At 40.9% G+C, this 23,719-nt stretch overlaps 1 protein-coding gene across 4 annotated transcripts; it reads right to left on the reverse strand.

Annotated features, from left to right (window-relative positions):
- Positions 1-140: 140 nt before the first annotated feature.
- GINS1 (GINS complex subunit 1) lies at positions 141-23,636 on the reverse strand. Of its 4 annotated transcripts, none has more exons than XM_027622651.2 (8): positions 18,739-18,799; positions 16,956-16,996; positions 14,305-14,369; positions 10,825-10,923; positions 10,239-10,329; positions 6,868-6,984; positions 3,195-3,269; positions 141-531 (listed from the first exon to the last, which is right to left on the reverse strand). In XM_027622651.2, the coding sequence occupies exons 3-8, from the start codon at positions 14,337-14,339 to the stop codon at positions 463-465; spliced, it is 486 nt and encodes a 161-aa protein (XP_027478452.1). In that variant the 5' UTR covers positions 14,340-14,369; positions 16,956-16,996; positions 18,739-18,799; the 3' UTR covers positions 141-462. The 4 variants fall into 4 exon arrangements, with proteins under 4 accessions (XP_027478452.1, XP_027478453.1, XP_027478451.1 ...); XM_027622652.2 differs by lacking the exon at positions 18,739-18,799 and adding an exon at positions 18,023-18,066 and having other exon boundaries at positions 16,956-17,022; XM_027622650.2 differs by lacking the exons at positions 16,956-16,996; positions 18,739-18,799 and adding an exon at positions 23,302-23,636.
- Between the last annotated feature and the right edge of the window lie 83 nt (positions 23,637-23,719).

Below are 23,719 nucleotides of genomic sequence, written 5' to 3' on the forward strand. Positions count from 1 at the left end.
CATTAAAGAATACTGTATTAATTTGCCAAAGTTTTGTAACTTAGGAACGGTATTACCTTCCTTGGATTTGTACTTTAAGACAGTATGCTATGCCGTGGGCTGGAAATGTTCACTGAAAAAATAAAGTCATTACCGGGGGGGGGGGGGGGGGGGGGGGGGGGGGGGGGAGTCAAATGTTAACAAAAGTTTACTTTCATTAAAAAAAAACATTGTCAAAAAACCATTGTAGTAACTGTAGTCATGTTGTAATTATAGCTAACAGCTTACAGTTTATTACAAAGAGGAGGATGAATCCTGTACAAAAGAAAAACCCACTCCTTAGCCAGATACTCCTGGTTATTGTAAAGAACGTATGTGACCTTTAAAACCAAAGAGGTGAGGCTGGAGAGGGACGTGTAGCACTCTTCCGCGGTGTGGCCCCCCTTGCACCACAGGGCCGCCTGGCGGGGCCTCAGCACAAGGTCAGGACAGCACGTGCTCCAGAACACCCTGTCTAACCAGCTGCTCACACTTCCACCTGGGCAAGAAGTGCTGAGGGGAAATGAGGGGGAGAGGAAGACAAACAATTGGAAAAGAATTTAAAGTTACATTTTGCATCATTAAAAAGCAGCAACCAATTACATACTTTTCAAGCAGCTAAGTAGCTAAAAGCTAAACTTAAGTACATTTGCTATTTTAGTCAACTGAAATTGAAGCCACTTAAAACTGTACTGAATTCTGATTTTTATAAATAAATTCATAATTTGTTTCAGTTAAACTTAACTGAAGACTTCTGCATTCCAGCAGGAATTTTGCTTGGCGTCTGCACTTTGGGATTTACGCACAGAAAACCCAGGGGTGGGATTCTGCAGCAGTGCACCACAAGTGGGACAATAGCTTGTCGGGAAGACCACTGAAAGGAGCATCTTCTTGATTAAGCTTCTCTAGTATTGAGTCTAAACATCTATTCTTATCATAACAACAGTAGCCTCTTTCCTCCTGAATTTTTCAAGGATTAAAAGTATCTGTAATCTGCAGTGTGGGTGCTGTTCACACGTGTGAATACCCTGGGACCCAGCTAAGGCTCACCCTGAGTGTCCCCTGAGAAGAAACCACTCTCGTTCTGAGGCCGAAAGGAGTCTCCCTGTCTTAAAATGGAGCGTTTACTGAAGTCTGGGGTGGGGGGGGGTGCAGGCAGCAAGGCAGGAAAACTTCCCAGGCTCACAGAGGACCAAAGAAATCTCAAAGAAAAGACAGACATACTTGGGCAAAACCTAAAAACTCTTATGTTAGGAAGTTCAGAGCAAATGATCTTAGAAAATAACCACAGCATGAGGGATTATCATACTAGTTTGGGGGAGCGGGCCGTGCTTCCACGGCCCCGCACGCCTGACGGGCCTTCCTCACCAGCTCGCGGGCCTATTGAGGGGCCCAGGACCAAATAAATCCCTCCCGACCAGTTCAGGAAGACACCGTACTCTCTAACTTGTTAAATGAATTTTTTAAATGCCTTAAGAATGTAAAGTGTAAAAAAAGGGGAAAAGTTGAGTTGTTTAAGTTATTCCAATTCCTACTGCAAAGGGGGAGGAGTTTCTGATTTCTGGACAAATACAATCATGCTTGCCATATGGACAAGTATAAAGAAATCTATGGTAAAAAAAAAAATGCTTCCCTATTGTTTTATATTATGTGGATGATCTACACCAGATTCTATAGAAAATTGGTTTTAGATGTGGTTAGACATTTTAGAAGTAGATAAATATATAGTAAGTAAAAGGCATATAAAATTGTCCTCTACTTTTACAATTGAGGGTAGGGCAATACTGAGAGACAAGTTAAAAGCATCTCAAGGGGAAGGCTTCTGATGGTACAGAGAGAGTGACAACTGTCTAGCACTGGAGCACGGGGGGGGTGCTCAACTGGTTTCCACCTGCCCCAGCCCCACATGGGCACTCTAGTAGAGAGATCAGCCAAAGAGCTTGAGAAAGAAATTCAAACACAGGATACACAGGATGACGGTGTTTGAGATGACGTTTTTTCCTATCTTCCTTTATGAGGATAGCTTTGTTCTTGTGAACCACAGCTTCCTGCTATGTCCTCCAGAAATACAGATGTTTATGAGAGCACTTCTTCACCATCTGCTTTCTATTCATTAGTATCCTACTTCCAAGAGGATACTTGGGAGGGAAAGTTTTGCTCTAACAACCAAAGATTTTAGGGTCCCTTGAAAAATCTGTGCTTTAGAATGTTCAACGTTTGTGTTAGGAAACTATTTAAAGGGTACTAGTAAACAGGGCATAAACAAAGACATCAATGACTCAAGGTCATTAGATACTAACTGGCTGAAAACAAAATGGGAAAGAGAGTTTTTATTAGGTCATTCTTCCTCCTATGCTAATGTGACTACAAACAATCGAGACAGGATAAAAATAAATCTAGCTAATGTGAATTCATCCAATGTGAACTTGAAGACTTCTAAGAAAATAAATACATTGAGGTTCTTTGTAAGAAAAAATTTAACTTGGGGCACCTGGGTGGCTCAGTTGGTTAAGCGACTGCCTTCGGCTCAGGTCATGATCCTGGAGTCCCAGGATCGAGTCCCGCATCGGGCTCCCTGCTCAGCGGGGAGTCTGCTTTCTCCCTCTGACCTTCCTCCCTCTCATGCTCTCTCTCTACCATTCTCTCTCTCTCATATAAATAAATAAAATCTTAAAAAAAAAGAAAAAAGAAAAAATTTAGCTTAAATTACAGCTCCACAATTTCAATCTTTCTCTGTTAAACTGTTATGTTTATATGTTAAATACTTAGAAATTTTTGATCCATATCACTATTTGCCAAAGAACAGGGATTTGAAAGGTAACCTACAAACTGAAAATGAGCGCTTAGCACCTTTTTAATAAATTCAAAAAAGCAGTTAAATTCAACAATAGGCCCTTAACTAGAATAAGCCCACTTACCTAGAATAAGGCCCATTGTGATAATTTCCCAGGAACATGCTTAGTGTTAAATACAAGCAATAACCTAGTAAATTAACCTTTTCTTGGTATATGCAAGTCTTTATTTTAGAAAACAGAGAAAACAGGGTGTCTTATACTAAGCATAATGCTTATGATACAAATGATCATCACAAGGCAACATTTACTTTGCTACTGAGTCTAACATTTCCATCATTCAACACTCTCATAAGATTTAAAGTATCTCAAGGTGAGAAATACCTGGCTATTTTTTTTTAATAGGACTGAAGTACCATCATCAACTTCAAATTCTCCGTAGTCTTTTAGACACCGCACCTGAAAAGAAAAACTGTTGTTTTATTTAAATTGGTTTAAATATTTAGTGACCATAAAATAAATAGGGGTTATAAAAATACCCACACAGTACAAATTCTAGGCTTTCTGTCTGTCTGTTTCTTCTCTGTGTACCTGGGCCTAGGACTCCTTACTGAGGAGCCAACTGTCCTGTTTGGGGAGGAAGGAGAATGGCAGGATCTCCAAAGTATGTGTATGTCTGTGCTGACAGCAAAGAAACCCAGGGAGCTGGTGAGGGGAGACAACATCATGTATTGTTTTTTTTATTTTTTTTATTTTTATTTTTTAAAGATTTTATTTATTTATTTGAGAGAGAGAATGAGATAGAGAGCATGAGATGGGGGAGGGTCAGAGGGAGAAGCAGACTCCCTGCTGAGCAGGGAGCCCGATGCGGGACTCGATCCTGGGACTCCAGGATCATGACCTGAGCCGAAGGCAGTCGCTTAACCAACTGAGCCACCCAGGCGCCCACAACATCATGTATTGTGTTCCCTCTGCAAATCCTGGAAAATCAAAATAGTATCTACAAAGAAAAGAGAATGTTTTATTGACTCCAACTTGCCTCTTACAGATTCTTCCATGAAATATCAGTATCTGAGAACAGAACATAGGTAAATCTCCACAATTTCTGTTTTAAAGGGATTCTTCCAATCTTCTTCAATATTCAGATTGTCTCCCAGGAATATGTAGAAGTACACCATGAAAGAAGAGATACAGACTCACATCATAAGAATCAAGAGAGGTTCTTGGTCAGAAGGTAAGAGGGGTAAGGCAGCCTTTTGATAACCACCTCTGTAACTGCCAAGAAGATCACCGACAGACTGTAGCTCTCAGTTTTCCTCTCCCATGAGAACCCATGACAGGAGTTTGTGCTCCCGAGGTCTCGCATTGGTTATGAGTGAAGCCAACCCCACCAGCAAGTTCCAGTCTTCTACTTTTCCTAGATAATTTCATGCCCTGTGATTCCTCTGGTATTTTACTTAGTTCAAGAAATATCATTTAAGAAAAATCCCCACCACCACTACGACCTTTTTGCTTCTTTAAATAGACTTATATTATGGAAAATCTCAAATATTCAGAAGTAAAAAAGACTAATATAATGAAACTCCCATCAGCTGGCTTCAACAATTATCAACATGTGGCCAATCTTGCTTTCTCATCTACTTCTGGATTATTTTTAAGCAAATCCTACATACGATTTCATCTGTAAATATTTAGGTATCTATTTCTACAAAATAAGATTCTTTTTATTTTTTTAGAGGTTTATTAATTTTATTCTTGTTCACAAAGAATCAGCTTCTGGTTTCATTCAATATCTTTTTTTCTTAAGTTTTTATTTAATTTCAGTTGGTGTTATATTAGTTTCAGGTGTAAGATTCTTTTTACAAAACATAATCTCAATACTGTTATCACATCATCTTAATAATTTTTTACTGTCATGAAATTCCCAGTTAATATCCACATTCCCCCATCTGTTTCATGAATGTTTTCTTTAAAGCTGCCATGTTAATCAGAATCCAACAAGAGCTACACATGACACATTTCTGACATGTCTCCACGTCTTTTAATCTATACAGTTCTCTCCCTTTTCCCCCTTCCCCTTGGCAATCTATTGATAAAGAAAGTGGGTACTTTGGTAGTTTCCCACAAACTAGATTTTGTTGTGGATCCCTGTGGGGTCACTTAGCATGTTCCTCGGTCCCTGAATTTCCTACAAACTGAAGTTTCGTCTAGAGGCTAGATCAGATCAGTTTTGATTTTCTGGCAAATGGTGTTATACACTTCCTCTCACAAGACCCTGTGAAGCACAAAATATCTGGTTGTTCCTTTCTGGATGTTAAGACTGATCAGTGGGTCTAGGTGTTACCTGTACCCATCCATAAACATCATCTTCATCTCCATTAACTTTTCACCTACTGGCTTTAGAAGCTATTTGCCTCTATGTGTTATGGCTACAAAATGTCACTAATTTAGTTCTCTTATTCTACTGCATTTGTTAGCTGGAATTCTATAAAGAAGAAATTTCCCTTGTAAACAATTTGGCTACCCTGAAATACAGTTTATACAGTAAAGGCTGATAGATGCTTGATTCTATACTTTTATTCACCACTTTTCAAAATGAGTTGCATCCCTCATATTCTCCAAGGGGGACCAAAAAGATTTTATTTTTTAAATTGTTATTGTTATTTGATATCATTATGCATTCATGCTTCTAACATAACCGATGTGATGCAATTCACTGCAGTTAATCATTTTGATGCTTGGATTATTCCTTCTTTGGCCAGTGAGAGCTCCTTCAAATTGGCTCCCACTTTTTTAGCACTCCCCACTGTAGTCCTTAAAACACTCTGCTTTCTAGGAAAACAAGGTATTCCAAGCGCAGCTTGTGCATTTTATTTAGGACCTGGAATCAGCCTTTTATCTCCCCCTCTGGTTAAGTCTGGTTTCCTTTAGTGGGAAATGGGATTTAGACTCCAGAATTTGGCTGCTTATGGCATTGGGTTGGTGGTTGTTTCTACGTCTGTCCCATGGACAGAGCTAAAAAACGCTTTTTTTAAAGAAGAGAGATGATTCAACATGAGCCCATGCTGATATTTCTAACTCCAGTTTGGGAATGTAGGATTTTCACTTAACTTTTTCATTTTAATATTTGAATCACTTTTATTTTGAAAATCTTGGTTCCTGGTGCCACTACTTTTTTGCTTGATTTATCAATATATAAACTGTTCCAAATAACACTAATGATATTATTATTAATCATAATAGGATTACTAAAAACAGGTTAAGATTTCTTTGTAATTCTTTTCATCCTTAGAATATATCCACTAGGGATATACAATCAATTTATGTATTTTAAAGTAATTTAAAATAATTCCTGTGTGACTAATCTACCAACTTGAAACACAGGTTCATATATTTCATTCTGCTTTCAAAATCTGTGGGTTGGTTTTCCACTTTAATTTTTTTAATAATATGTAAAGTATGTATATGGTTCCAAAGTTAACCCTGTTAAAATACAAATGCAAATTCAGAAAATTTTAGCTACTCTATCCTATTCCCATCATCACCCTAGAGGTAACATTTTTGGCTTGGATACATGTGTCCTTTCTTTTCTTTTTAATTTTTTTTTTTTAAGATTTTATTTATTCATTTGAGACACAGAGATACAGAGAGAGAGAGCAGGAGCAGGGGGAGAGGCAGGGGCAGAGGGAGAAGCAGACTCCCCGCCGAGCAGGGAGCCTGATGCGGGGCTCCATCCTGGGACCCCGGGATCACGACCTGAGCCGAAGGCAGACCCTAACCATCTGAGCCACCCAGGCGCCCTCCTTTCTTTTTTAATGTAAGTTAATATATACATAGTCATATACCCCCCTCTTCTTAGACAGAAGTAAGCATAATCTATGCATTGAAGAAAAATCTATATTTTATTTCAGTTTTCTTTTTTAAGATTTTATCTTTAACTAATCTCTACACCCAACGTAGGGCTCAAACTCACAGCCCCGAGATTAAGAGGCACATGCTCTACCGACTGAGCCAGCCAGGCATGCCAAGAAAAATCCATCTTAAAAGGTATATTTACCTCTATATATAGGCTTTTTGGAGGTTTCATATCCTGTGTGATGTCCAAACCTTCATCTCCTCCCAGTGACCTCATATAAGTAGCAAGGGACTTTTTATAATGATTGAACCACTCCATCTGTAAACATAAAGACAGTCATTTGACAAAGTTATAAGAAAACAAACTTGCAGAAATTGTATACTCATCCTTTCATAAATAGCCCATTTCCCCACATAGATCACTACTGACCATTCATTCATTTAAACTACAAGTATTACTAATTGCCTGCTATGAACCAGGCACCAGTCTGGGGATTTAGGATGGATCATTTAACAAAGTGAACAAAAATCTCTATGCTCACAGAAGTTACATACTAGCACACTTAATCACAGACCTAAGGAACATTTGACCAGATACAGAACCATGAAAAAAAACACCATTTCAGAATTATGATCTCTCCAAACTCTGCATTGACAGTTTTTTTGAAAACTATAAAACCCTGTCGAGAAAAACACCCAAGTGTCCATCAACTGATGAGTGGATAAGATATGTATATCCATACAATAGAATATTATTCAGCCATACATCAGAATGAAGTTCTGATACATGTTAGAACATGGATGAACCTTAAAAACATCCTAAGTGAAAGGCACAAAAGCCCACATACTGCATGATTCCACTTAAATGAAAAATCCATAATACGTAAATCTATATACAGAGAAAGATTAGTAACCTCCAGGGGCTGGGAAGACTGGAGAGAATATGGAGTAACTGATAATGGATACAGAGTTTCTTTTGGGGGTGTGAAAATGTTCTGGAATAGGATGGTGGTAATAGATGCGCAACTCTGAATATACCAAAACAAAAACAAAAACAAAAAAAACCTGAATTGTATACTTTAAAAGGGCAAACTTTATGGTATATAAGTTATATCTCAGTAAATCCGTTTTTTTTTTCATTTTTGATATTAAAGAAGACCTAAATATAGGGAGGGATTACCACATACATGATTCAGTATTGTAATCATATCAACTCACCTATAGATTCAATTCAATCTCAGTCAAAATCTCAATTAAAAAAAAATAGAACCTGACAAATTGAGTCTAAAATTTACATGGAAACGCAAAGGGCCAAAAATAGTTGAGACACTTGAAAAAGAACAAGATGGTAATACACACTCAAGACTTAATAATAAAGTTACAATAATTACAACACTGTAGAATTGGTATGAGGACAGATTAAGAGAACAGAAGAGAAAGTCCCCTATCCCAAATCCTCAGATATATTGACACTCAATTTATGACAGAAGTAGCACCACACATAGAGCAATGGGGAAAGGAGAACCTTTTCAATTAAAATGGTACTAGATCATCTCAATATCCGTATTCAAAATGCAACATTATACACAGAAATCAATGCCAGTACTGTAGATCTCCTCATGAAAGGTAAAACAATACAGCTCCTAAAGGAGTCCATAGAAAAACGTCTTCATAATCCTCATCAGAAAGTGTGTGTGTGTGCAGGAATCACAACTTTACCATAGTGAAAGGAATAAGAATCGCTACCAGCCGAAGGAAGAGACCCAGGGTGAGATGTGGGAAGGTACTATAGGGACCAAGGGCAGGTCACCCCAAGATGGGCCAATTTGGCATGAAGACTGTTTTGAGTTAAAAAGCAATTAAAACCCAGCAGATTCAGGAAAAACTCTTTACCTTCCTTAACAACTGCCTTAAAATTTAGAGGATCTGCTCCAGGAAGAGAGCTCCCACCATAAACAACTATATTATACTGTGAACAAGGTATGATAGACAGGGAAGGACCTAGCAAGGCCTGTTTGATCAAAGTCCTCTCTTTGTCTCATTGTTTTTTGTGGGCCCAGCAAACATCTGTTTACCAAACATTTGCTCTTTATCATTCTTCCTGAGGATTACATTCTTTCCCTTTGAAGTCCTAAACCCCTAACCCTTGGGGCTTCTGGCTGCCTCCACTGGTAGAGCATATGACTCTAGATCCTCTTGATCTGAGTCTTTAGTTCAAGCCCCACATTGGGCATTGAGCTTACTTAACAACAACAAAAAAGACCTCATTTTGCCTGCTTTTGGAATTTCCTTGTCTGTGTGGATTCCCTGTATGTATGAAATTTGATTTTCTCCTGTTTATCTGTCTCATGTTGAGACACCTGGGTGGCTCAGTCAGTTAAGTGTCCCAACTCTTGACTTTGGCTCAGGTTATGATCTCAGGGTTGTGAGAACGAGCCCTGAGCTGGGCTCTGTGTTTAGCACAAAGTCTGCTTGAGATTCTCTCCCTCTCCCTCTGCCTCTCCTCCTGCTTGTGCATGTGCAGGCTCTCTCTCTCTCTAATGAATAAATAAATAAAATTAAAAAAAAAATCTGTGTCATGTCAGTTTGATTCTTAGTCTGGATAAAAGGACCTTAAGGGGACAGGACATTCTTGCTTCCTGAGAGTAAGCAAACATGAAGCTACTAGTGTCCTCTCCCTATGGAATCATGACACACTGCCCTCCTGGCACAATGGTATGTAACAATACACACAAAGTACTATCAACCAGAGAGGCTCACACAAGTTTTGGTGTCCAGAATTTTTACTGGGGTTTCATCACACAGGCACCATTGCTTAAAATACTATCTATGTGACTGAGCTCCATCTCTAGCTCCCCTCTCCTCTCTAGAAGTTCAACTGGTGTCAAGAGATTCAAAGCTCCAAACCTATGAAGCTGGCAGGACCCCCCAAATTTGTAGCCAATTAGAATGGAGGGAAGCCCTGGGAACCCCCAAACCTAAGGCTGGTGTCTGCAGTAAGGGCAGTCTTAGCCTGTGAAGTGTGGTCTAACTCTATAGAGTGTCAGAAGTCACTGCAAGCCTTCAATAGGTAAGTACTACCATCCTCATTGTGTAAATGAGGGAATTTAGGCATAGAGAGAACAAGTCACTTACCAAAGATTAGACAGTAGCAGAAAGAAGATCTGAACCCAAGTTTACTTGAGTCTAGTCCCATGTCCTTAAATATTGGGCTAGCTCTGAGCCTTAGTGATGGGTCAAATGAGTTTTGTTACAGATATTCATGTTGACTAGGAAAGTACACACACACACTCTTTCTTTGGAAAATCCCTAAATAATAATGCCAGTTCTTTAACCCTACTGATGGATCACTAATAAGTAGGACCCTTTATTTTGTTAATCAGAGAGGTTTCCACATAGCATTTAGAATTGCTCCTGCCATTCTCATCATAGTATATAGTAAATAAATACAGGCCAAAAACTGCTGAAAAACAGACATTAAAGACAAAGAGAAATACCATTAATACTATTACAGAACAATGCCAGAACCAGCATTTTCCAGATTCGGAAATGTGAACAACAGTACTAGCTTACTTCTTCAGCAGACATGTGAAATCGTAAGGCATTGGGCAGGACGCTGCCGTACTCCCACCTCAGTGCTCTGATCCGAAGCAATCGGTCATACCTAGGACAGAAAGAAGGTACGAGACTGCATGACTATAAGAAGACACCTTGGGGATGACAGGGAAACCTAAGTATGGACTGAATGGGTGCAGTGAAGGGTTCTTTGTTTCTCTAGGTTTGAGAATAGTGCCATGCTCATGGGAGAAAAGGCCCAAAAGGTCTTTATTTCTTAGAGTATTCAGTGGTAAAAGGCCATCAGATTCTAGACTAGTTTAACACAGGCGAGAAAAACAAGATGAAGCAAATATGGGAAAATGTTAAAAACTGTTAAGCCTATATGAAAGCTCCATGGGGGTTCATATTATTCTCCCCAGTTTTATGAACACTGCAATTTTTCATGATAAAGAAAAATTTAATGGAAAAAAAGTATTTAGAATGCTTATACAGGAAAAATAAATCTAAGAATTTGTTACCCATTTTAAATGGTTAATTAGAAAACCACATGGAAAGCCCTCCATTGTTCCCTGCCACCCCAAGCAAAAATTAAGAAGCTTACAGGTACGCTACAGCACAGCGTCGATTTCTTAACAAAGAACAGTGGCGAAACTTGATGGTTGGTATCAAGTCACTTCGACCACCCGACTTCACTTCATTCCTGGTAAGAACATTTAAAGAAGAAAAGAACAAATATACATACTTCAGCATAAGATAAACTTTCAAAGCCAACTAACAACTGACTTCCTTGTTTGTTTTTATCTATTTATAATTAGCGGTTAATCTAACCAAGTAGTACCTGCTCCACATCAGAGATTTTACTGGTGTGTTAAAAAGATAAAAAAGCCAAAAGCTGAAAGCCAAAAATAAACTAATTTACTTAAGATCATGCTATCAGCATTTCATTTAACCATTTGGTACTATGCATTTTTGCACACTGATTAATCTCCATTATTTTCAAAAGACACATATTGTATTTACTCACTTTTTGGAATTCTTTTATCAGGCTGGAATAAGAGATAAACCTAACATCATGGTTCATAAGATTATGGTCTTATATCATGTTTTTATTTTAAACGGTACTACTCTTTTGATGGTTTTTCCAAATCCTTGGAATAAAATGGAGTCAAAATGGTCCCTCAGTTATCCCACAAATATTTATTGATTTTCACCTATGTACGTGTCTTATACTGCAGTGTTGTTCACAGAGAGGGAAAAATGTTGGTTTTACCCTACAAAATGTACATCTCCTTAGATATTAGACAAGTATCACATTTAAAAACCAGATGTATAATTAATTAATGGGCACAGAGTTTCAGTATTCCATGATAAAAGATTATGAAGATGGATGGTTGGTGATAGCTGTGTAACATTATGCACATATTTAATACTACTGAACTGTACACTTAAAAGGGTTGAGATGGCAAATTTTATGTTATTTGTTATTTTACCATAATAAAAATGATGGGAAAAAACAAATTAAAGACAGATGTACAGGATGAGTAAGAATCTACTTTGGAGTTTTAAAAGGAACTGGATACAAAAAGGATTCCTTCCTGCAGTGCCTGCTCCGGGCCCTGAAAAAGAGGCAAAAATCTATGTCCCGGTCCTATCATGTCTTCTAGATCTGCTCTGTACACTTCTGTCACTCTCTGACTCGTTCTCCACATTGTTTACAGTGTGCTCTGGATTATAAAGAAACAGTACAAATAAAATATATCTAAGCTAACTCCAGAGTGTTTCATTAAGTACAGAAGGACTTCCTAAAAAATTTTACTTTTACACGAGTAATTAAAAAGGAATAGACTTCCTCTGACAAAAAATTTTAACAGAAACTGGTAATAGTTACTGCCCCCTACCCCCCACCAAAAAAGAAACTAGGTGGGTGGGGCACAGAATTTTGGATCACGAATTTGCAAATGGTACAAATATAGCAAATACAGGAAAATCATTCCCTTACTGGACTAAGGCCTGTTAGGCCACCTCCTAAATAAATATGTCTTTAACCTGTTCACTTTCTATTTAGTCCAGGTCACCTCTGCTGTCACCTGGATGGCCAGCATGCCTCCCTCTCCTCTTGGTCCCCTGGTCTACTGTCCATGCAGCAGCAAGGGTGATCTTTTAAAACACAACCATGCCACCATCAGCCCCACAAGCTTAAAAGTCTCACCTGGTGTCAACCTTTGCCTTCTTGCTAAGCTTCAGCCATACTGGCCTTCTTTAACTATCACTGGCCTGAGCACCCCACCCGCCTTCACAACTCAGGGCCTTTGCATATGCTGCCCCCTCGACCTAGGATGCTCTCTGCCCACAATCACTGCCTCACTGAAACCGGCTTCTCCTTTAGATCTCAGCTGAAAGGTTTCTTTCTTGGAGAGAACTTCCCTGACTCTTTCTAAGTCTATCTATAATTAACTATTCTGTCTCCCAGAATTCTGTTGTTTTCCTTCATGGCATGTATCCCAGTTTGGTGTATCTATATTTATTATCTGTCTTCTGCATTAGACTGTGAGGGTTATGGGGGCAGATATCTTTCCTGTGTTGTTTACAGCTGAAATACCAGAGCTACTTATCAGCACATAATCATTTAATACATATTTGTTGTATGAATTAATGAATGAACAAACTGCTTGGGAATTTGAGTTCAGGACTTTATATCTGCCTTACGCTTACTGTAAACCTGCTATGGTTCCGTTCCTCATTCCATCTATGAAGATTTTTCTGTATCTTTCCTTAAACACCGCAGTTGGAAAACGTTCCCATTGTTCATGTTCTCCACAGATCTTACCAGCACGTTACTGATTTCTATGCCCAAGTAACTGATAAAAACACCGTACCAAACAAGGCCAAAAGTGAAACATCAGGTAACAGACGGACGTCTCTCTAGGCTGAGGTCTGGATACCTCACCTCTGATCCCAGAGTTGGTCCTCCTTGTGTCTTACTCTTCACCAAATCACAAGAACCTATGAAGTTTGTCACACAGCCCAAATTCTCCACTGTGCCACCACCATGCTCAGCTCTAAATGTTCTCTAACACTAGAGCCCTCTCACGCACCAGGCTGTAGCCTTCTGTCACACTGGTTCTCCGTGAACTCCACTCAAGCTGCTGGAAGTCACTGCTGCTACTGCTAAGTTTACGAATTGCCTGTTACCCCTTTAATGCACTAGGCAGCTATTAGTGCAAATGAGCAGTAGAAATTATAGGTTTCACTTTGTTAGGATTTTTATTTGCTCCTGTCTCATCTCTTAGATTCACTCTAATACCTTGCAAGTCATATCATTCAAATAAATATTTATTGAGCATCTGCTATGTACCATGCACTATTTGAATCCCATAGATTTAGGGTGATCAACACAAATCCCCTCAGTCCTGTATAGCTATAGCGTGATCAGGCTCACAAAGAATTAAAAAAAAAAAATCATATCTAAAAACTGATGGAATATTATCTGACTTCAGTATCGTATTTCTTAAGCTGTTTTAAAATATCAGTCTCGATCCCAGGGTCCTGGAATCGAGTCCCGCATCGGGCTCCCTGCAAGGCGGGGAGCCTGCTTCTCCCTCTGCCTCTGCCTCTCTCTCTCTCTCTGACTCTCATGAATAAAAAAATAAATAAAAAATTTAAAAAAAAGGGGGTGCCTGGGTGGCTCAGACGGTTAAGAGTCTGCCTTCAGCTCAGGTCATAATCCCAGGGTCCTGGGATCCAGTCCTGCATCGGGCTCCCTGCTAGGCAGGGAGCCTACTTCTCCCTCTGCCTCTGCCTCTCTCTCTCTGACTCTCATGAATTAAAAAAAAAAAAAAAAAAAAAAAAAAAAATTTAAAATATCAGTCTCATCAGGGGTGCCTGGGTGTCCCAGTTGGTTGGGCGTCTGCCTTTGGCTCGGGTCATGACCTTGAGGTCCTGGAATTAAGCCCCATGTCAGGCTCCCTACTCCCTAGCCTGCTTCTCCCTCTCCCTCTGCTCTTCCCCATCTGCTCGTGCTCTCTCTCTCAAATAAATAAATAAAAAATCTTTAAAAAATATCAATCTCATCAAAACTTACACATCAGACTGGTTTTGTTCATATAAAGCTTTCATCTCCTCCAGAACTTGCCTGAGTCCATCCTCCTAGAACATATGATATGGACACATCCATTAATTCCTTCACCAAGTCTGTAGCAATGTTTGATCTACTCTATCTTTGATTTATATATCTTACCAAAAAGCAATACCTTTGGTAATGGCTATAACAAGTGTTCGTGAGGATGAGGAGAAGTGGAACTCTCATACATTGTAGGTAGGAATATAAAATGGTGCAGCCCTATCTGATGGTTCCTCGAAAAGTTTAACATAGAATTACCATATTATCCAGCAATTCCACTCTTAGGTATATACTCAAGAGACTTGAAAACATACGTTCATTCAAAAACTTTGTACATAAATGTTCAGAGCAGCATTATTTATGGCAGCCCCAAAGTGAAAACACCCAAATATCCATCAGTATTCATCCATATCCAAATATGCATCAACACCCAAATATGGATTAACTAATAAACCAAATATGGTATATCCACTCAATGGAATATTATTTGGGCATAAAAAGGAATGTAGTACTGCATGCATCAGCATGGATGAACTTTGGAAACATTATCCTAAGTGAAATAAGCCAGAAACAAAAGGATAAATAGTGTGAGATTCCACTTACCTGAAATATCTAAAATAGACTAATTCCTAAAGACAGAAAGTAGATTAGAGGTTACCAGGGGCTGGGGAAAGAGAGGGATGGGGAGCTATTGCTTAATGGTTACAGAGCTTCTGTTTCAGTTGATGAAAAAGTTTTGGATAGAGGAGTGATGGTTGCACAACCATGTGAATGTAATTGGTGGTACTAAAGTGTACACTTACAATTGGCTAAAATGGCAGATTTTATGTTATATAAATTTTACCACAATAAAAAAAAGAGAAAAAAGGCAATAAAAAGGAATGAATTACTGACAATTTGTGCAATCAACATACTGATGAAGGATATTCTCAAATATACTGTACTAAGCAAAAGAAATCAGATACAAAGGAGTACATACTGTATGATCCCTACTGGCCCTTTACAGAAAAAGTAGGCAACTCCCGGCATACTGAATCCAGACACCCCCCCTGCCCACCCAGTAAAAAATGTAAGCGTGACTTCTATCTTCCCTTTCATCAAGTAGTTAAAAAGAGATCATAGAAAAGTCTGACTTATTAGAATTCAGTTAAATATTCCTTTTACCAGCAAATAATATTTTAAGGAATAGCTGAAACTCTTGTATGATTAATAGATCTGCAGGTATACAAAAGACACAATGTGTGAAATAATTTATAAAAATACATAGATGTGGGGTGCCTGGGTGGCTCAGTCGGTTAAGCATCTGCCTTCAGCTCAGGCCATGATCCCGGGGTCCCAGGATTGAGTCCCACATTGGGCTCCCCACTCAGCGGGGAGTCTACTTCTCCCTTGCCCTCTGACCCTCCTCTCTGGTTGTGTTTTCTCTCTCTTACTCTCTCAAGTAAATAAATAAAATCTTAAAAAAAAAAAAAATACACACATGCTGGGGCCCCTGGGTGGCTCAGCCAGTTAAGTGTCTGCCTGTGGCTCAGGTCATGATCCCAGGGTCCTGGGATCGAGCCCCGTGTTGGGCTCCCTGTTCAGTGGGGAGTCTGCTTCTCTCTCTCCCTCTGCCCCTACCCTCTGTTCGTGTTCTCTCTCAAATAAATGAATAAAATCTTAAAATAAAATACACGTTTTCAGATTTAGATTTATCTATAGTAAAAATTGCAGTTTTGTGTTCCCACCTCAGGCTGGGAGCCCAAGATAATTTTCCTAAAAACTCACTTAAACTATTACCAGTTCTACATGTAGAACTTGGACAATTATTTCAATTTGCTGAATATAGCACCTAACCTTGAGAGATCCTGGAATGAACAAGGCAGAGTCCCTGCTCTAGACCCAGGGACTATCATTTTCCTAGGAGGAATGATTCTTGAAAGGTCCTGTGGGTCATGGGCTTATCAGCCCTCAGATCAATCAGATGGATTGGCCTGTCCCTGCTTGGCTGTGTTAAAGAGTGGCCAACCTCCTCAGGCTGAGTCTTCCAGGCTGCTGAGTCACCTGGCTATAGGTGGTAGGTTTGTCAGTGGAAGGTGCACATGCAGCAAAAAGTGCCCTGCCAAACTAAGACCTAGAAAAAGGGGTGATTTTATAACTTCTAAGTTCCACCCCTGACCCCCTCCAGAAGTGATAACTTAAAATTTGAGTGAAACAGAGAGCTGGATGGACTAAAGGTCCAAAGATCCAGTTGCAAGGCTGGCATGACCAGCTCTTGTTGAACAAGTCTGAGTCTCTTTGGGCTTGTCTCCTCATATGTTAGATAACCTCCAAAGTGCCTGGTTGTCTGAATGCAGTGTAGTCATATTTTAGAGCCTACACACCTTAGCATTCCAGCATCTCTGCTGAACTTCCCACCATTGTCTCCTAACTTTTTAAATGAAGTAACTGTCCTGAAAGAACAACAGACAGGAATCTAGGAAACCTGTGTTCAAGGTGAGGCTCTGCTCCAATATGCTTTAAATTCAGACAAGTCCCTGAACTTGATCTGTAATTTCTTTTGGCTCAGTCTCATCTGCAAAAGGACCTAACTGTTCGACCAGGCGCTCTTTAATGTTCAAAACAAAACTCACCTTTCCCCAAACACTCTTCCTCCTGATCTCTGATGTTGTACCTGAGAGAGAATCCCCCCAAGATCCTCTAATTCCTCCCTCATTGATTGCCCACCCCATCTCCACCCCTGTTCTAACAGTTACAAGTCCTGTTTGCCTCATCTCTGAAACCCAGACACTGATTTCTGGACCCAGCGACCAGACAGTTTGGACCATACACAGCTCTCACAGTAGGCCTGTCAGAGTGATCATAACCACCCATAACCATCTCCCTGCCACTGTTCTTTCTTATCTCCAATCTGTTCTGCGTAGTTCTGCCATCATTACCCTCAAAACATAAAAAAAACTGCCCTATCATTCCCCTATCTAAAATCCTTTACCAGCTTCCAAATGCCTTATATGTAAATACCCAACTCTCCTAGGCCTAGAACCCACCTTTGTAGTCTCTGCACACACATCAGTCCCCCTTTCCTATGTGACCATGGGTCTCTGCATGGCTGTATCCTTCAGCTGCAATGCCTATCTTCCTTCTCAGAGTGGGGACCTCATCCTTCCAGGCGTGGCCCAAATGCCCCCTCCTCTATCCCTTTTCATACCAGCATTTCTCCTTATGCTCCTGTGTACACCTCTCTGGTGTCCTCACACTGCACTCTAATATTCCTTTTTGTGCCCTTCTCCCAGCAGAACATGCCCTGGCATCCACACAGTGGCTGCCCTATGCTAGGGAAAGTAGTCAAGTGTAGAATTTAGAGTGCAGGTCTGAAGCCAGACTGCCAGGGTTTAAATCCTAGTTTCACCTCTTACTGGCTACGGCCAAGACACTTAATCTCCCCAAGCCTCTGTATACATGGCTGGAAGAAATGGTTTAAATCTCAAAGTGTTCTTATGAGAACAACAGATAACGTAAGCTACGTGCTTAGCACCCTTTTGGGGTAGTAAGAGAAAAATAAGAATAAGGGTAATAAGTAGTAGTGAGTAAGGGACAGGCAGGGATAGGTAGGAAGAGATAGGTAGGGGGCCACGGGATCGGGCTCACAAAAATCCCAAAAATGCAGAGGTGTAAGGAAACCAGAGATAAGGGAACAAACCAGACCATCCTGTCCTAGGTGTGAGAGCTGGGGTCTTGTTATAACAGCTACTTATGACCAACAAAGAATCATGGGACCCTAAAAAGGAAATAAGCCATTGAAGATGTTCTCACTAGTCTTTACTCAATGGTGCTATCAACAGAGAAGTCAAAAAGATTTAAGTTCCCTGGTTAGCATTCTATAAAAGACCAACCCTAAAAGCCCTCAATAGTAACCCTGTCCCGACCCCTCTCATTCCTGAGAACTTCTTCTGTATCCTCACTTAATTACCTCTATCGCTTTACTCACTCTCCTTTGTCCGCGAGATTCATTCTTGTCTCCGTGAGACAAGAACCTCGCGCTCCCACTTCAGTAACAGCAGTGGTAGAAAGAAAATTAATAGCAAACACTAACTTCGCTGCTACTTGTGTGTCAGGTATTGTCCAGGGAAGCTGACATATATATGCCAGTCCTAGAGCCCTCACTACAGGAAGAGTTGAGTTACGCTCTTTCCCATTTTTAGAGAAGAAAGGGACAGCACAGAAAGCCTGAGTAACTGCCCCAAGGTCACACAACGGAGTCCGAATCCCAGCCTGGCTCTACAGCCTAGCTTCTGCCTGAGCGTTCAACAAATGCTAGATTGTTATCAGGCAACCAATAAATGCTTGGTCAAAAAAGGAACCAGCAGTAAAGCTATACATGTTAAACACTGAAGGAAATATACTCAGGAAATTCACCAAATTGCTGCGTGATATAAACATGAACGCTCTTTTTCCTGCTGTATTTTGTTTTTCCGTGTTCCCGAAATTTTTGTTCCCGACTTTGGAGCTGACACCGTGAGAAAACCCACGCTCCGATGAGACGCAGGTTAGACCCGCGGGGTCGCCGACCCTCCTCCCACCCGTCCCCTGCGCTCCCAAACCCCGCCCCTTCAGCAAGGCCAGCCCTGTTTACCCCGTCCCCGCCTCACGTTGAAGGCTGGCAGCTGCCCTTCTGGCGCGCGATGCAGCTCGCGAACCAGCTCCATGGCCTTTTCGCAGAACATATTGTACACGCCCCGGTCCCGATGTCTCGTTAACCGCCGGCTCTCAAGCCAAACGGTCGCCGGGTTCACGCACACCGCTCTGGGTATCCTATGGCTTCCAGTCGCACAGGGGCGAATACTCGCCTCCGCCTCTGCTTCGCTCTTTGGCGCCAAACATGCCCAGCCAATAGAAAAGCGCTCCGGGGCCTCGCGGCCTACGGCGACGGCCAAGGGACAGTTGCCTCCGCTGCGCAGCCGCACTGTAAGAGGGGTGAAAGCCGAGGAAGGGTGCACCGGCGCATCCTTTCCTAGGGAAACCTCTGCAGCTGCGGGAGGATCAGCCGGCCTGGGGTCCAGCCTGTAGGCTGCGCAGAGGCTTTTTTTGAAGCGCAGCTCGCACTATATGCATATCTCGCAACTTTTTCCCATTCGATTCATTCATTTTCGTTTAGGTTCAACGGGGTTCTACCCTGAGGTTGAGAAGGAATGCTCAGAAACGGTGTGCTTAATGTTATGACGCAGCATTTTAGTTTTGCAGTGTGGAGTTTTGTTCGATAGAAAAGGGAAACCACTTTTATTGGGTATCTCCTGTGTGATAGGGACTGTGACATATATTTAATTTAATTCTCATGACTAACCCTAAGGAGGCTTTTAAGACTCTTGGTACTGATTAGAAAGCAAGCTAAATAACTTCTTCCTCTTCTTTTTTTAAGTAGGCTCCATGACCAACATGGGGCTTGAACTCAGGACCCTGAGATCAAGAATTGCAGGTTCTACCAAATGAGCCAGACAGGCGCCCCAACAACTGAAGAGATAATTTACCCAAGTTTACTCAGCTTCTAAAGCGACAGACTTTGTATTTAAGCTTTCAGCCCTACAGAATCACCTTTGATTTTAAAGGAGTCATTTAAAAACATTTGGGAAATAGCTCTAATCACGAAGTCTACAAAGGGGGAAAATACCCAGATTAACACAAATTCACACAGCCATAATCCTACCTACTTGATTATGGAAATTTTCGTAACCATATAGAATCAAAGGTGGAAATTACTGCTATAAAAACAATTTGTTTTATTTGGCTACCTTTTAAAAAGTATTTTTAAAAAGCTGAGGAGGGGTGCAGGGGCGCATCCTTCCCTAGGGAAACCCCTGCAGCTGCGGGAAAATCAGCGGTATTTAAAAAGCAGTATTTTTAAAAAGGCAGTATTACTGGATTCATTCTAGCTAACCCTAGAAACTATGTTCCTCTTTTGCAAATAAAGATCAACAGATGTGTAATCTGAAGAATAAGCATGGGAATGGCCTACAAAGCCTTTAAATCCTTAAGTGGAGTGACATTTCCTTTTCAGCTCTACAGTCAGGGATAATTTAGCTAAGTTTTGTTAAATACACAGATCTATAGTGGACTGTGCTACAGGATTGTATTCCAAAAATCGCCAGTATCCAAACAACCTTCATCATAAACCTTTTTAATTTCAGATCCTGGGCCTGAGATTCATTTCTTTACCTGTACAATGGGGACAACAGTACACACTTCTGAGGGGTTGTGGTGATTCATTACTCCTTCAGCAAATATTTAGGAAGTGCTTACTATATACTGAGCATTGTTCTAGACACTGAAGATAAAGTAGTGAACAAACTATGTTCACAAGTCTATGTTCCACTGTGGGGTACTGATGATAAATATATTAGTGAAAAGTGCTAAGGAGAATAAGCCAAGGCAGGTAAACAGAGTGATGATGAGAGGACCTGAGGGTTTTGTTAGTGTTCAGAGAAGGAACAGACCTGCAGTGGGGAGGGAGTAAGCCATGTGGAGATGGGGCCATAGGATGGGCAGAGAATTTCAGGCAGTAGGAATGCAGGTGCAAAGGCCCCAATGAGGGGGATGGATGACTCACACACATGCCACCCACCCTCTCCTTGGAGCCACTGCTTCAGCAAGGAGGCAGTGACACTGGAGCAGAGTAAGGGAGGGAAACCCTGGTGGCTGAGATCAGAGTGAGAGCTGGAGGCCATGTCAGGTAGGACACTGTAGGCCCTTTCACAAGCTTTCTGTTTTATTTTCAGTGAGATGGGAAACCATACAGGTATTTTGAGCAAACAAGTGACAGCACTGGACCTACATCTTTAAAAAGAACTTTCTGACAACTGAGTTTAGTAGACAAAAGTTGGCAAAGGTGGAGGCAGGAGACCACTTATGCTATTAAAATAATCCATGTGAGAGAGGATGGCAGCTTGGGCCAGGGTGTGGATGGAGAAGTTGGTGAGTAGTGATTGCATCCTGGATAGATTTTGAAAGGAGTGCTAATACAGACATAAAAAAGGGAGGATTCAAGGATGATCCCAGGGTTTTGACCTAAGGAAATTTAAGTGTAAGTTTGCCATTCCTGAGGTGAGGAAGGTTACACATGGAGCTGGGGGTGGGAGAAGAGTTGGGAGCTCAGTTTTGAACATAATAACTTTAGGTGCCTATAGGATATCAGAGTGGCTGAGTAGACCATTAGGTAGAGGAGCCTGGAGTTCAAGGAAGGGGTGTGGACTAGAAATACAAATGTGGGCATCACCAGTGCAGGATAGTATTTAAAGACCATACAGAAAGTCAATGTGGAATATTAGGGAGCAAGAATTTCCTGTCCCCTTAGAGGTCCTTCTGCTGTACTAAGAATCAAATTGATATGAGACAGATTAACAGGAGAAAATCGAATTTAGTTTCCTACATACAGGGAATCCACACTGACATGGAAATTCCAAAAATAGGCAAAATAAGGTATACATATTATAAAGTTATATATAAATATATAAATTAATATAAATATACATACGTATATTAACCTGAACTAAGGAGAATCAGGTAGGGGTAGAAGGGAAAGAATGCAAGTCACAGGGCAATAAGAAGAGATGTTTGGTAATTAGATGCTTGCTTTGACATATAGGTGGGTCACTCAGATAAAATTTTTTTCTGGTAATAACCATTATTCTGGGAAAGACCCCAATTTAGATTCTTCTATGTAGTCAAGGGAGGGGCAAAACGTTTCTTCCATAGGGAGGAAGTCCATAGGGTCTTGATTGCCTTTAGCTCAAAATAATCTTCAAGACAAAGTGGCCAACCTTGGAGCTGCCTGGCCCTTGGCCCCTATAGGACCAACAGTCGAGGACTGTATGGGCAAGGCCTAATGCCAGCCAGACTCAATAATCCTCACATTTCTCTCTTCTCAACAGCCCTCCCTTCCTTGTTTTTTTTTTTCCTATTAAAGAGGATTTTGTGAGTGATAGGGTCAATTTTTTCTTTAAACTTCAGTTTCTGGATTCCTAATCTCCAGTATGTGCTAAAGAATTCACCATTTCGGGGCGCCTGGGTGGCTCAGATGGTTAAGCGACTGCCTTCGGCTCAGGTCATGATCCCAGGGTCCTGGGATCAAGCCCCACATCGAGCCCCACATTGGGCTCCTGGCTCAGCAGGGAGCTTGCTTCTCCCTCTGCCTCTCTCCCTGCTCATGCTCTCTCTCTCTCTCTCTCTCTCTGTCTCTGTGTCTCAAAGGAATAAATAAAATCTTAAAAAAAAAAACAGAATTCACCATTTCAATTCTAAAAGAGTATTTGGAGATATCCACACAAATATGAATGCTGGTTGTGATATTTTTTGTAACACAGTCAATGAAATTCTTTCGCAATTTAGATCTATCATTACAAAGCTAACAGAAGGAGCTAGTGAATTTCTAAAGGCATTTCTAACTGATCTTAAATTATCAGTTGCCAATAGTTTTCAACTGACAGAAATGTTGAACGAAAGTTCACTTTGTGATAAGTAAGCAAATCTCTTGGTTGTAGATCCTTTGTAAGAAAGAATGCCAAGCTGTAAAACTAAAGTTCAATTAGTTCTTAACTTGGGTTCACAAGTGTAAATTTATCTTTGAAACAGATTTTTTTTCCCCACTTTTTTTTTTTTTTTTTTTTTAAGATTCTTAAGTAATCTCTACACCCAACCTAGGGCTGGAACCTACAACCCCAGATCAAGAGTCTCCTGCTCCACCCACTGAGCCAGCCAGGCGTACCTCCACCCCTGCTAGTAATTGCTTTACAAAAATCTAAAATCAAATACAAGTTTTAAAAAAAGTAAATTGTTTAATGAGTTCAGTTTTCATATGTTCAGCCCAAAACTTAAAAAATTAAATTATCTATATGCTTGTGTTAAAAAAAAAAGCACCTGAGAGCATATTTTTTTAAGTAAAATCTTGTGGGAAAATAGTTATAAATCATGAGAATGGTGATTTGTTACCTTTTGCTTTTTGTTCTCATAAACCATTACAGAATCGTTTCCGAAGGGTTCATTCACATTGGGTTTTCAGCATTAGGGAAAAATCACACAGTCTGGGGCGGGAGAGGAAGAAGCCAGCTTTCCTCCGCGGCTCTGGTTCGTTGGGTGCTTTCTAGCCGGCGTCCTCCCACGTTCGAGCCACTGATCTGGGGCAGGACCGTGTGCGTTTGCTCATGGCGCCGAGCACCCAGGTAGAGGAAGCCCTCCCACCTGCGGCGACAGAGCCCAGACCCTTCGCCACCACCAACGATCAATCGCCTGGCCCGTACCGGACCGTAACGCCCCGCAAGGCTTCACCTGCCCTTCTCCAAAATGGCTGAAAGTCGGCGCCGGGGACGCCGGGCGCGCTCCCGGCGGAACGAAGGAGGGGGCGGGCCGG

The sequence above is a fragment of the Zalophus californianus genome, chromosome 8 (assembly GCF_009762305.2).
Source record: "Zalophus californianus isolate mZalCal1 chromosome 8, mZalCal1.pri.v2, whole genome shotgun sequence".
NCBI classification, from domain to species: Eukaryota; Metazoa; Chordata; class Mammalia; order Carnivora; family Otariidae; genus Zalophus; species Zalophus californianus.

Excerpts from the sequence above, each read along its gene's own strand:
- GINS1 (XM_027622648.2), bottom strand. The coding sequence starts at position 19,046 with ATGTTCTGCGAAAAGGCCATGGAGCTGGTTCGCGAGCTGCATCGCGCG. Across the intron at positions 14,370-18,971 it reads GGCAGCTGCCAGCCTTCAAC|GAGGATGGACTCAGGCAAGT; the intron begins GTGAGGCGGGGA and ends CATATGTTCTAG. Across the intron at positions 10,924-14,304 it reads GAACAAAACCAGTCTGATGT|GAATGAAGTGAAGTCGGGTG; the intron begins GTAAGTTTTGAT and ends TGTTCTTACCAG.